The sequence below is a fragment of the Primulina eburnea genome, chromosome 18, assembly GCF_022965805.1.
Source record: "Primulina eburnea isolate SZY01 chromosome 18, ASM2296580v1, whole genome shotgun sequence".
NCBI lineage: Eukaryota > Viridiplantae > Streptophyta > Magnoliopsida > Lamiales > Gesneriaceae > Primulina > Primulina eburnea.
The window spans coordinates 33,012,891-33,028,022 of NC_133118.1; the positions used below are offsets into that span (position 1 = coordinate 33,012,891).

At 36.4% G+C, this 15,132-nt stretch overlaps 1 protein-coding gene across 2 annotated transcripts; it reads right to left on the minus strand.

The window, feature by feature from the left end:
- Positions 1–12,970: 12,970 nt before the first annotated feature.
- Positions 12,971–14,562, minus strand: LOC140820331 (transcription factor MYB1-like). 2 transcript variants are annotated; one of them, XM_073180680.1, is made up of 3 exons: positions 14,000–14,562; positions 13,795–13,914; positions 12,971–13,716 (listed from the first exon to the last, which is right to left on the minus strand). In XM_073180680.1, the coding sequence occupies exons 1-3, from the start codon at positions 14,023–14,025 to the stop codon at positions 13,143–13,145; spliced, it is 720 nt and encodes a 239-aa protein (XP_073036781.1). In that variant the 5' UTR covers positions 14,026–14,562; the 3' UTR covers positions 12,971–13,142. The 2 variants fall into 2 exon arrangements, with proteins under 2 accessions (XP_073036781.1, XP_073036780.1); XM_073180679.1 differs by having other exon boundaries at positions 12,975–13,716; positions 13,795–13,924.
- Positions 14,563–15,132: the final 570 nt, after the last annotated feature.

A 15,132-nucleotide genomic window follows, 5' to 3' on the forward strand; every position in this document is an offset into this window, starting at 1 on the left:
TTGATTGGTTCCTAACTAATGCTCTGAACTGGTCAGTTAAACTGGTCTTGAACTGGTCAGGTGAAATCAGTTGGCTAGTTAGCTAAAATGGTTTCAATGATTCAGTTGAACTGATCAGTTGGGCTTATCATCAATGGAGCTCTTCATCAGCTGACCGGGCTTCTGAAGGTCTTCTGCTGAATCAACTATCAACTGAACAATCAGTTGAAATGTTCTTGATACATCAGTTGGACTGATTCAGTTTGATCAGCCAGTTGGCACTTTCACTTTCTCGATAGCTTCAGTTTTACCTCGTTTAACTGATCAGTTCGAAACCTGATCAGTTCCAGTTTCCTGCGCACTAAGATAAATTATTAGAAACAAAATAGCAAGTTTTGTTAATGTCAAAATCAATATTGCGAACATGAAATGTTCCAACAGTGTATACATTGTTCAACTAGAACATTAATGAAACTAAATAGTATAATCGATATTATTCACAAGATCAACTAACATATTTTGAGATTTAAACTTGGAACTTCATGTTCACATTATCTTACATTGGAATCGATCCCAAAATATTCTTTTAACTTCTATTACCTCTCCCTGAAAGTTGGAAATATAATTTTATAATAATAAAAAATTGAAAAATTGTGTTGTAAAAATCTCAATATTCAAAATATTTGATCATAAAATTCAAATTATTTATAACATATCTACAATCTCTTCAAGAGATTTACTCTAGTGCATTTGTCGCACATAACACATTATCAGTTAACATATCTATAAAACATATATTTCAGATATCCCCAAAATATGATACATTAATTATCAAACTCAATGGTTTCAGTAGTTGATTGGAGGCAGAATAAATCAACTAAACCAATGTATTTATAATATAAAAATTGTTATTAATATTATTTCTTTTAATCAAGATTGTCTTAATTATATATTTTGAAATTTTTTCTCGAAACGTATTTTCGCAAACATCAAGCTGCGATTCGTGGACCTACATTATTTATTCATTCCAGATAATATGGAAATTTATGATATTGATATCAAATTTTTTAAGCCATAAATAAGGACTCGTAAAATTTTCTGGATATTTGATTAAAAAATTTCCATTTTTGTCGATCCAGAAACTTTTGGCTTCATCATTAACATCTTTGTGTACTATCGATAGTTTGTTAACTATTTATATAATTGAATGCTCAACCCAATCGATTATGCTAAACTCTTAAAATATTTGTATCGATAACACTTTTGGAAAATATTAGCTCTTCTAGGACTATTGATTTGTAAAATACTATTTTCACCAAACAATATTGGCATTGAATTTACAAATCCATATACGTCAATGTTTATCACTATTTTATTGTATCAAACATATCACCCTTTTTTTGTAATTGTCAATCAAACAATCTTCTAGATCCTTAATAAATTCATATCAACATACGATGAAAATATAATTTGGCTAGACATAATCGGCCTCCACAAACTTTATATCGGGCTTTATGTATATCTCAATATTTTGTGCTAATATATAATTCATATCTCATTTGAGATAATATATTCTTCTTTGATATCAATTATTTTCATTGGCACAATCACATTTATCTCATAGAATGACTCACATTAGTTAGACAATTTTGAATAAATGTCTTCTTTTATTTATTTTTGAATAAACAAAACATTATAACTAAGATTTTAAAATTGATAAATTGAAGTTGGGAAATTGAACGTACCTTTTCAAATTTTACATATATTTTCAAATTATTATATGTACCAAGTAGATATTTTACCTTAAATAACGACATTTAGTGTCTCATGAATGTCATTGCACATTAGATTTTTTGTTCCTACATTTGCAAAACATATAAAACAATAATATATTGTTGGAACTTTTCAAGTTTGCAATCTTGATATTGATAGTAACAAAACTTGTTAATTATGTTACTAATGATCTACCTTAGTTGTGCAGCATCTAGGATCATCTACGATTTGTTTACATCGCAAAACTGAAGACCCAACTGATCGCTCAAAATGAATCAGTTCAACTAGCTACATCATTTGAGCAGTACAACTGATTGACCAGTTGATAGGTAATTCAGCAGGAAAACCTCAGAAGCTTGGCCAGCCGAAAGAGTGTTCAACTGATGAAGAAACCCAGCTGATCAGTTGTAACGCTCCAGAATCGACGACTGTCCTCACTGTATCAAGACGAGTCTTTCCAGCGTGCTTATGTCCTCACTCACACGCACCCTGGGAAACTTCCCAGGAGGTCACCCATCCCAAAATTGCCCCAAGTCAAGCACGCTTAACTTTGGAGTTCTTATGTGATGAGCTACCGAAAAGAAGATGCACCTTCGTGATATGAGTAGTACCAATCAAATCTTTTAAGCCCTCTTCAACTGTTCAGTCCATTACATTGCCCAGTCTCGGAATCCCTCTCATTCCCGTGTGGGTCGGTTCATTCATGTTCCCTTCACCTAGAAGCCTGCCAGGAGCCGCTCATTGTCCGTGCAACTGATGGCACCGGCGTTCACCCCCCGCCCTCTTCGGCCCCGGGCCTCACATGCCCACCAGCTTCCGCTTGGTTCGTCCCCGAACCAACACTGAACCAACGTGACGTCATGATTAAAATACGCTTAAAATTATGAATTTATTCTCCTAAAATTATGAGGGTCGAAATCTAGGTGAAATGGAGGCCAAAACATGAAACACTCTATCGAGAGTCAATTTGGCACATCGCACCGTAAATTCTCGAACGACCTCAAAAATGATCCGAATCACGAACGGTCAAAAACATGACCTTCCTAACTCAATGGGGCACTGTCCAGTCCAAGGCCATAGGCTAAAAGCCAACCAAGAACTCAGACGAGCCCTCGCACCGGCACAGCAACCTGCTGTCAAAAAAATCCAGCAGCTGTGTAGTGCGTAGTGTCTTGCTTTGATCGATGTCTTGCGTCGTTCCAGTGGCCATCAATTTACCGTGGCACGACCTAGACATCTTGGGGTGTGGTATGGACCGTGGCTAAGGGCACAAGGCCGAACCAGATCCACACCAAGCCACAAAAACGAAATGCAAACCTGCTGTCAAAAATGAAGGGGCCGAGAGGACACTTGTGTTGCTTCTGTCCAAACGACTTGGGACATGGCTCAAGCCACTTATGGCCGACTTGACCACGTCCTATGCTTGCTAGGGAAGGGTCCTAGCCATGGCTACTGGCCCTAGGCCAGCCATGACTCGAAATCTAACCCAAACAAGCCAAGACACACCAGCTGTCAAAAACCGAAGGGGCGAGAAGGGGAGGGGCTGTTTTGTTGTTTTGATTTAAAAACCGAGGAGCCATGGACCGAGCCACCAAAAGGGCGACTTAGTCACGTCTTAGACATGCTAGGGAAGTGATCTAACCATGGCTATAAGCCCCTGGGGCAGCCAAGATCAGATCTCTTCCCATGACAACAAAACTGAAATTTGAAGCACAAAAATGACAGCAAAGGGGAGTTGCTGTCATCTCGATTTCTCTCATGCATGGGGGCTGATTTTAATGGACCAAAGTGGTCCTAATCCATCCTAGTACATGCCTAGATGTCGCCTTGGGAGCCTGGAGTCGAGCCATCCACCTGAAACTTCACAACAAGTGAAACCGTAAAGCTGCTCAAGAACTCAAAAAAAATCTGCATGTGTTTCCTTAAAAATTCTGTGCTGTGGTTGCGTTTTTGGCTTCATATTGTCATGATCATGCATACTTTTCAATTGTTGCTCACGTTTTTCATGAACTTGTGCAAGGGGCTGCGGTTTGTGGTTGTTAAGGGGCTGATTATGGTGACATGTTGTTTTGGGGATTAAAAACGTTGCTGGTGGCTACAGGTAGAAGGGCCGAGAGGTGTAGGAGGGAAGTTTTTTTCTTGTTTTGGGTTGGTGATTGGGGGAGAGGTCGAACCAGCGGCGCGAGGGCTGAACCGAGCCACGTACTAGGCCCTGGTGGGCTGAAGACACGGCTTGGAGAGGCTTGACAGCTGCTGGATCTGTCCTCACAGTAGTTCGATCAAGTCAAGCGCTAGGGGGCTGTCTCGGGGGAGACTTTGGCTGTTTTTTTTTTCGACTCTTCGTGGGTTGTAGCTTGCATGGGGCTGTGTTCGTGGGTAAGTTAGGTTCAGTAAGATCTGATCTTGGTCCCTAGTGGCTGGGCTCGAGGCTGGTTGGGGTGGTTAGCATATAGGGTCGAGATTAAGGGATTAATTTCATGGAAACTTGTTGCTGAAATTTCCAGCAGCTCGCTGGCTGTTGGTTCAAGGGAATATGGGTCGGGTTTTAGAGTTTTTAGAGTCTTTTATGTGTTTTATGATATGGTAAAAAGGTTGGGAAAGTTTCGGTTTAGTTTCGGTTCGATTCGGGTTAAAACCGGGACCCCGGTCCAAGTTTTAAAACGAATAGATTAAATTTGATTTTGGGCTCGAATGTACGTTTAGGAATATTTCTAAAAATGTTTTGTGACATTTTAGGGAGTTTGGTAAGCTTCGGGTCAATTTTAGAAGTCCAGGGTTGAAACAATAATTTTTGGGTTTCCAGGGGCCTCGGGTGCCACTACTGCCGACCCAAGCTAGCTCACTGGTCCCCGCCCTCGGTCCTGACCTCATCAGTACCTACAACAATCAAGTCTAGTGAGCCTAAAGACTCAGCATGCATATATCGCAGGTAACGAATAAAATCTGAAGTAAAATATGCATGGGGCAAAATATCATGTCGTGAGGCATACTGAAAATGATCTGTAATCATGCTGAAAATAAACTGATCTGAGCAATTATAATACGTGCATAACTGAACTGATAATCATAGTAAAAATATTTGCTCCTTGGAGCCTGTACTGAAATAACTGGTAAAATTTTCTGTTGAGATTATGTTTTACGCCTGTGGCCACTGCACTAAGCTGAACTGATCGGTAACTGACTACCGGGGAGCCTGGAACTGAGCTGGCGGTCACTGAAGACCCGATGGTACCAACCTGAACTGAGCGGTCACTGAAGACCCGATGGTACCAACCTGAACTGAGCGGTCACTGGCGACCGTAAAAATAATGCTCCCACATAGTGAATGAACCACAAGTAGGATCTCTGAATTTTTCGACCACACACAGTAATTCCAGCATATAGTGGGGTGTATGAAGAGAAAGCGGAAGATACAAACGTGCCTTAAGAAGAGGAAGAACAAAACGAAGCAATTGGAGACCCGGGTGAAATTTTCTTTCAAGAACAAGCCAAACCCGAAAGCTTCCAGCTGCTGGGTGATGAAACCGAGGGGTGGGAGTTTGAAAGAGGTGGGTGTCGGCTGATATGAGATTAGGTTTAGGGCAAATGGTGTTTAAGTGTTAATTAAATAGATAAATAATAGATAATGGGCTTTAAAATAACAATTAAAGTTTAAAAGATAATTAAGCCCAATAAGCTTAAAAGTAGGTCCATTAAATCCAAACACGTTCACGAAAAATATTTCGTGTTGAAAAGATTTTGAAAATATTAGCCGAACCATTAAAAAATCCCCCGATTCGATAAAGTTTGCGTATCGATTAAAAATAAAATCTTACGGGTAAAATACTCAAAATTCCCATTTTTGAAAAATACACTTAAAAATGCTTTAACTTAATTTATAAAAATAATTCGAGAAATAAAAATAATTTTCCTGAAATTCTCCGGTCTCCGATCCTCGTTCGAACGTGAAATGCAACTTAAAAATCTTAATGCACGAACTTTTAAAATTTCATGAAACAAATCATATCATGCATGAATTATGCCTAGAATGCATAAAAATAATTAAACATAAATTAATGAAATAAACATGCTAAATTACCACTTCTTAAATAAATCTTTATTAGCTTATCTCAATACTCCATATCCAGTCCGGCCTCACTTATTTAATTGAAAAGGTAACAATTAAACTACTGCGTAAAATAAATAAATTTAAAGAAAAGAATTTAAATACTCATACAATAAAATTAATTTTAATTTTAAACACTAGAATTATGCATGGCTTATACGGAGTCCAATTTACGGGTTCTACAATCCTTCCCCCTTAAAAGAAATTTCGTCCTCGAAATTCGCTTATCCTTGATAAACAAAAAGTTTAGACTCTTAATTCTAGAATCCTAATAATCCACGCTTCCGATGCGCTACTCTGATAAGATAAATATTAAGCTGTCATTACGTCTTCTCAATCCTAAATAAATTTGTCTACCAAAGTCCTCGTTTGTGAATCGCAACTTAAAACAACTTATGGTGACTTAGTTCTATTCAACTATAGCCCTGAATTTTGACTTATCCCGCAGTTTCTCATACTAGCGATGGATGTCCAAACTTATCGCACCTTACTTTTCTTATACTATACTCGTAATATTCATCGACTTATTATATTAGCATTTATGCAGTTCGACTTAAGAAACCTTTGTACCAAAATTTACTGATCGACTTCTATTCTCAGTAGAACGCTCAGAGGTTATACCTTATTTCAACCTAATAGTAGTATTAGCCTAAAATCCTTGAATCGAATCTTTATCTTACGCCACTAAACTTACGTAACTTATTATTTACAAGCACATCCCAAATATTAAATTGTCGCAAATCTTAAATTTCGAGTAGTGATAATTCATAAAATCCATTTACACAATATCAAACTTCTACCTATATTTTAAAGTCCTTCAAGTCCCAATTACATGCTTAAACCATTTTCTTCCCAATTACAATATAGTTGAGGACTAAGGCCCTGAACTTCCTCATTGGAACAAGTGTCGCATTCTTATGTATCCTTAATGCTTACTTAATTCTAGCATATAAACTTAATAAGTTAGCCCATGGTAGCATTAGACCAACTTTAATAAACCAATTTCACTTATAACCCATAGAATTCTAGAATCCTCATATCAAGCTTTTAAATTTCTTACTTGATAAAAAAAAAATCTTAATATTCATCCATTGATAACTTATATTGAACACAAAAAAATTCCATTTTATTTTTATTTCACCCAAAATTTCCGTATGAACAAATATCCCATGAATTTGAAATTCAAACTTACCTAATCCAAATAGCTTTGAATAAAATAATTCCAATACACATATCCGTTTAGTCCCAAGTTTGTTAATGACTTCCAAAATTTCTCAAGACAAGGTGACTACCTCACCTCTTACGTGCGTTTACCAATTAAACTAACCATCATCGTACCCAACTTCTCATTAAAAAAAACTTAAATTCTCCCAAGGTATAATCTTAACTGTTAAGATCATGACTAAAACTTGTGACACATCAAACTTATGTTCCCAAAAATTTACTAACTCCATGTTTATCCTTATAACTTAACTAGCCGATCAAATTTACCTTAAATCATCATCACTTTAAATTCTTAATTTGCCACAACATGATTTCATTAACGCTTAAATTTTCACGTCTAAGATTAATTCATCCTACAATGTCCTAGGTTACCATTCATTATAACATTATAATCCAAATATCTAAATATTCTATATTTCCTTCGAGCCTAAATACCGAAAATTCCTACCATTTAAACCGTTCAATTCTCACTTACTACTAAATAAGTTTTCAAATTTCTTAAATTTGTAGAATTAATTCTTATTTTCCTCGAATATCATCCAATTTTTCCCTAAATCTCGAAATTCCACAATTACCCATTAGTTCTCAGTATTCCCAATTTCATTTTATAGATTTCCCGTATCATAAGGTTCAATAGCCTTATGTTTATTAAACCCAAAATTAATTCCCATAACACGTCGTACATTTCTATAAATACTTAACATCCCAAGTGTTCCTCAAAAGTTCGCATTAAATCCTTAAAATTTTTGAAAATTGCAATCTGACCCTTACAGTTCTCCAAATTTACATTTTGGCCCTACAACTCTTCGAAATTTGCAGCATTGTCCCCATAAAATTTTTCATCTTTACCTCATTAAACTTTTAGATTCTCGAACTCGAAATTCAATCCCAGAATTTGGTTAATTCGAAAATAGTCCCTTAGAAGTTTATTTTTGAACTTAGGTCCTCAAATCATTGGTTATTACAATTAGGTCCTTAAAATTCTCAACTCCTGCAATTCAATCCTCAAATCCAACTATGTAGAGCATGCATCCAAAATAAATTGTCATAATTAATCTTACATTTCCATAGATACTTAAAATCCTCACATTGTACATTTATAATCCTACAGATTGTCGTACTCTTCGAATCGCTATTGCTTATATGAAATCCTCAAAAATTTACTCGACTAGCTACCAAGAACCCTTAATAATTTCTTAGAAATTCTACAAGTCTCAAAATCATTCATAATTTTCAAGTTTAACTTATGGCCTATAAGTAGAACATCAGTACTACTAACCCAAAAATTAATATAGTCAAATAATTTACGACATTTCCTAATCCCCAATAGCGAAATTCTTATTTATGTCCGGTGGGGGTGGAGGTGCATTTCCCTCATTCCTCTGATGCTCACCGTCCTCATGATGGCGCTCATCATCTCTCGTGCGCTCAACAAGGCGTCTAGGAGGCATACTGTTCCATACATAACCCAAACGTAACCAACATGCATAATTCCATAATTTACTTTAAATAAACACTGAAATAATTAAAGAATTTGAATGTAAAACATTTCAAGGAAGCATGCTGTCAAAATAATTCATGCTTTAAATAAAATGCTGAAATGTAAAACTTACAGACCGAAGACGTGGCTTCGTGAGCTTCTCGTGGTCAGTAGTAGTGTAACCCTATATAGAATCATGGCTCTGATACCAACTGTGACGCTCCAGAATCGACGACTGTCCTCACTGTATCAAGACGAGTCTTTCCAGCGTGCTTATGTCCTCACTCACACGCACCCTGGGAAACTTCCCAGGAGGTCACCCATCCCAAAATTGCCCCAAGTCAAGCACGCTTAACTTTGGAGTTCTTATGTGATGAGCTACCGAAAAGAAGATGCACCTTCGTGATATGAGTAGTACCAATCAAATCTTTTAAGCCCTCTTCAACTGTTCAGTCCATTACATTGCCCAGTCTCGGAATCCCTCTCATTCCAGTGGGGGTCGGTTCATTCATGTTCCCTTCACCTAGAAGCCTTCCAGGAGCCGCTCATTGTCCGTGCACCTGATGGCACCGGCGTTCACCCCCCGCCCTCTTCGGCCCCGGGCCTCACATGCTAACCTGGCTCTGATACCAACTGTGAAGGCCCTAAAACTGCTTGCTTTAAAATTTGCGGAAAATTAAAAATTTTCTTTTTAAAAGAACTTAAATGGCCTCATTCGTAAAATCGTCTGATAAATCAAGTTCAAAGTTTAAAATAGTAGCAGCGGAAGAAAATAAAGTCTTGCCAAAAATAACAATTTGAAAATTATCCAACTACTGATAAAAATTGTTTGCGGAATAAAATAGCAACTGCTGCACTGAGGTCCTCGGGTGCCACTACTGCCGACCCAAGCTAGCTCACTGGTCCCCGCCCTCGGTCCTGACCTCATCAGTACCTACAACAATCAAGTCTAGTGAGCCTAAAGACTCAGCATGCATATATCGCAGGTAACGAATAAAATCTGAAGTAAAATATGCATGGGGCAAAATATCATGTCGTGAGGCATACTGAAAATGATCTGTAATCATGCTGAAAATAAACTGATCTGAGCAATTATAATACGTGCATAACTGAACTGATAATCATAGTAAAAATATTTGCTCCTTGGAGCCTGTACTGAAATAACTGGTAAAATTTTCTGTTGAGATTATGTTTTACGCCTGTGGCCACTGCACTAAGCTGAACTGATCGGTAACTGACTACCGGGGAGCCTGGAACTGAGCTGGCGGTCACTGAAGACCCGATGGTACCAACCTGAACTGAGCGGTCACTGAAGACCCGATGGTACCAACCTGAACTGAGCGGTCACTGGCGACCGTAAAAATAATGCTCCCACATAGTGAATGAACCACAAGTAGGATCTCTGAATTTTTCGACCACACACAGTAATTCCAGCATATAGTGGGGTGTATGAAGAGAAAGCGGAAGATACAAACGTGCCTTAAGAAGAGGAAGAACAAAACGAAGCAATTGGAGACCCGGGTGAAATTTTCTTTCAAGAACAAGCCAAACCCGAAAGCTTCCAGCTGCTGGGTGATGAAACCGAGGGGTGGGAGTTTGAAAGAGGTGGGTGTCGGCTGATATGAGATTAGGTTTAGGGCAAATGGTGTTTAAGTGTTAATTAAATAGATAAATAATAGATAATGGGCTTTAAAATAACAATTAAAGTTTAAAAGCTAATTAAGCCCAATAAGCTTAAAAGTAGGTCCATTAAATCCAAACACGTTCACGAAAAATATTTCGTGTTGAAAAGATTTTGAAAATATTAGCCGAACCATTAAAAAGTCCCCCGATTCGATAAAGTTTGCGTATCGATTAAAAATAAAATCTTACGGGTAAAATACTCAAAATTCCCATTTTTGAAAAATACACTTAAAAATGCTTTAACTTAATTTATAAAAATAATTCGAGAAATAAAAATAATTTTCCTGAAATTCTCCGGTCTCCGATCCTCGTTCGAACGTGAAATGCAACTTAAAAATCTTAATGCACGAACTTTTAAAATTTCATGAAACAAATCATATCATGCATGAATTATGCCTAGAATGCATAAAAATAATTAAACATAAATTAATGAAATAAACATGCTAAATTACCACTTCTTAAATAAATCTTTATTAGCTTATCTCAATACTCCATATCCAGTCCGGCCTCACTTATTTAATTGAAAAGGTAACAATTAAACTACTGCGTAAAATAAATAAATTTAAAGAAAAGAATTTAAATACTCATACAATAAAATTAATTTTAATTTTAAACACTAGAATTATGCATGGCTTATACGGAGTCCAATTTACGGGTTCTACATCAGTCCAAATGAACGAGTGTGAAATCAGTTCCACTGACGAGTCAACTGATTTCACCAGCCCAACTGAAAGATCAGTTCAAACTGACCAGTTCGAAGCATCAGTTAGAATCCTTCTGATATGGACGATGATAGACTCCTTCAAGTGGATTCCAGCTGTGCGAGAAGGTACAAAGCAATTTTCCACTCAAAGGACAATAATGGACGTTGCATCAGAAGTATTAAAGACAAAACGCTTCAGAGAGACAATCAAAAAGACGAGACACATAGTCCAAGAAGCCGATTCAAATGCAACGGATACAAAAAATAAGTCTCACTGTACGAACAGCTTCCTCCGCCTATATATGGAGAAGATCGGTGAAGACTTAAAGAACGAGAGGGAGCACATATACAATACTAGAGAGAAAAGGGCACACTCAGTTGCATATCAGCTTTCAAGAAGCACTTAAGCCCAGATGGAATTATTCATCGTGATATCTACTTAGTTTAGAAGCTTGTTATCCCTCAGCGTGTGAGAACGTTTCTGTTCAGTTCTCACAGACATTCACTCTCAATACCTCCCAAATACAGTCTTGCACAAAGACGTTAAACTTGTGTATGTAGTCTTTCTCACATAGACGTAAAACAAGTGTTGACTGGAAGTTGTTGTTTTGAGTCGTAGCTAGGAGTTCAATTTAGGCAGTAGATAAGTCCTAGCTGTGTGGGCTTGTACACGTAGCTGTATAAAAGTCTTCTAGTGTATCCTATCCGTGGAGATAGAAGGGGTGACGTAGGAGCAGTTGAAGTCTCCGAACATCCATAAACATATCTTGTGTATTTAACTGATTATCTATCGCTTTAAAACTGTTTTGATTAGTTAGAGTGTTCGTGTGTTCAGTTATAACCATAACTGAAATACAAGAATGCAAAAATTAATATACGTTCTTTCAGTTAGTCAGTTTACACAAGTTAAAATATTTTCTAACATTTCAGTTATCATTTATTAGCACTTTAAAATAAAGACAATTTTAATCAAATAATTTTGAGACGAGTCAAAATTATATTCACAATAAAAAAAATGAAGAAATCAATTATTTCCTTAATGTGATTTGTCTTTATTTTCAAATCTTATAATATTTATTAATAAATAAACATTAATATCTATATAAAATAACGTTTCATTAAATAACATTAGATTAAAAGAAAACAAAATATGGATAATTACTGAGATTCACGTGGTTATGTCATGATTTAAGAATATTTGATAATAATTATATAGCTGATGTATAATAGCTTAAAAAGCATAATATAATCATATTAGTTAACATACGTGTTGGGATTGGGAAAGATTTTAGAGGGAGGTGAATAAACATTTTAAAATTATTTGCATTAAAGATTTGTTTTCAACCGTTTTTTTAGGTGGTTGAAATTTCTTCTCAAACTGTTATAAATATGAATCACTATGAAGTGCGGAAAACGGTTCAAGATTTCCACTAAAAGACTTTGACTTTACAAAAACTCTTGGCAACAGTCCACTCCAATCAGGACTTATTACTTGTTTTGGAACTCTTAGTTATCACTTTACAATTCTGGATTTTAAGAACATTTGGTTACCAGATACCATAACTTAAACAAAAAAATAAAGGATACTGATGTAAACAAAACAATATGTTTTTGTTAGCACGAAGATTATCCTTGAATGATCAGATATCTTTCTGTTCAGTGCGTGCCGGCGTTGCAGTGTATTTCAAATACATTTGGGGAGTTTATTTTTTATTTTCAAAATGATTGACTGTGTCTATTTTTTACCAAATATCCCTTGTTTTCGGAGAAAGTGAGTTGGTAGTCAAGTAATAGGCTCTTTTGTTGGATGCGAATAAAGATTTTTACCAAATGCGGAGAAGAACGAATTTTAACAAATTCTTCATCATCCATGGCAACTACTGTCTAATTACGCTGTCAATTGTTCTTCCCCATAAATCAGCAAATAATCCATATAAGAGCATGCTCCAGCAATTTCATCGCACCAAATTCATCCTATAAACAGAAATTACATTAAATGAATGCCATAAAAAAAAAATTTGATTGCATGGCGCAGATGACAAGCGATAGGCAAAAATTTCTAAATCTTGCTCCATTATGCTCGAAAATCTGACAAAGATAATGTTGCAGAAAATTTCCACTCCTCATGTCATTAATTGCAGAATAACCATATCAATAGGGAACTCAACCAATTCATTTGTTCGCAATCAGTCAGATCAATCTTGAAACCAGTCCATCGCAGGATCTATATTGATCATTGATCCCATATCAAGATCCTGATGCTTTTCGTCAGGAATTTGGCACGAATTTGTAGTAGGATAGCCGGTGCTGTTCTTCATGTTATGGAGCGAATCCTCCCCCAATCCATCATCCAGCTTCTGATCAGAAAATATGAAGAGCTCAGTGCTGAATAGATCTGAAAAGAACTTATCGTCCAGTTTGAAATCCATCATGCCAAACTGTTCAGATTCCAACTTTTCTGCCTTGTGATTATGATTTTCAATTTGGGACTGTTCAAACGCAGGTGTGGATTCAACATTTTCGATACTTTGGGAAGGATTCTTTATGATGAAAACCTCAGAAGCCCTTTTCGCCTTCGTACGAATTACATGTGACCCTAAGCTGTTGGGAAGTTGAGGTTGGCTTGCTGTTGGATTTTCTTTCTTCGTGGTGGATTGTTTTGCCATCTTATGATCAGTGACAGCTTGCTTCTTGGCAATGTTCGTGTTCCAGTAATTCTTGATTTCATTGTCTGTTCGCCCCGGAAGCCTTCCAGCTATTAAAGACCATCTAAATAAATTAAAAGCACATTTAAGAGTATGACACAATAAAGCTTATTTATAAGAAACAAAATGAGGCAAACACGACCTGTTTCCAAGGAGCTTGTGAAGTCTGATAATAAGATCCTCTTCACCTGCACTAATATGTCCTCTCTTGATATCCGGTCGTAAATAATTCAACCAACGAAGCCTACAACTTTTTCCGCATCTATTAAGGCCTAAATTTTCACCAAAATGGTTACTTCAGTTATAGAGAAAAATCATATTTGATAGAGATGAATGCCTATTTTTACCTGCTTTCTTGGGTAGCTTTCGCCATTTTCCTTGGCCATGTTTCTTAACATAATCTGTGAGAATTTTGTCTTCCATGGCAGTCCATGCCCCTTTGTTTAAGCCTTCTTTGGAACAAAAAGGACTTCTCCCCATCCTTATTTTAAAAATCTTGATAGTTCGTGTTCCAAGTTTGAATGTTTCTTCTACGCCATGAGACAACACAAATTGTCCCTTTTAAGGTTGAAGACTTGTGGGGACTTGTTATTTTCTGGTGGGGTGTGAACTAAATGTCATTTGGACATCATTTTCATGTAGCAATTTTGGGAAATGCTAGATACATAAAGTTGTTTCACACACGACTTCTATACATCATTTGATTTGATTGAGTAGCGTAATGTTAAAAGAAATAACATGATAATACACATAAAACAGGTAACAGAGGAAATCACTGTATGGAGTCATAGGTAAGTGCATCAAATCAATAAGATGGAAAACTTTAGAAGTCTTAGATGGAGACTGGGGTTTTGCTCACATTGGTAGAGGAATTTGGAAAACTCCACTGAAAAACACAGAGAAATTGCAATATCCCCTGTATCATATATTCATATACAAGGTTTACATACGTGTATACATGAAACTAAATTTAGTTAAAACAATAAACTATAAAGAAAGAAACAAACCGAGAAGATGATATGTCACCATTTCTAACTAAGAACAATCTGTACTTTTTTTTTTTTTTATATTAAAGGTCATTTTCAAGGAAATTCAATGTTGCATTTTAATACTCATATATCAATGAACAGATGCAATATTGAATTCTTTTGTGGAAACATCGTTTTTAAATTATGAGAAAGCACTAAAAAATTTAATTTTCAGTCGTTTCATATGAACAATCTCTACAGATGGAATCCCAGTAGTGCTTTTTTCCTTCTTACAGATTCACAATAAGTAGGAGCTAGCCGGATTGGCAAAGGAATTCTTTGATTTTGTGAAGAAATCACCAACCAGGCTGCCAAGGATAGAAGGGGGCTGATTTGATGATGTCCGGCGAATTTCGCATGTAAATATGTGGTTATCCATCATCATTATCTCTAACAATTTCCTGCAGCTCTGAATCGAATTAAATTTTGCAAATTACCTGCAATTACAGTGT

Coding starts and splice junctions, on each gene's coding strand:
- LOC140820331 (XM_073180679.1), bottom strand. CDS start 14,132: ATGGGGAGAAGTCCTTTTTGTTCCAAAGAAGGCTTAAACAAAGGGGCA. Junction 13,925..13,999: donor AAAGCTACCCAAGAAAGCAG/GTAAAAATAGGC, acceptor GTGAAAATTTAG/GCCTTAATAGATGCGGAAAA. Junction 13,717..13,794: donor CACAAGCTCCTTGGAAACAG/GTCGTGTTTGCC, acceptor TAATTTATTTAG/ATGGTCTTTAATAGCTGGAA.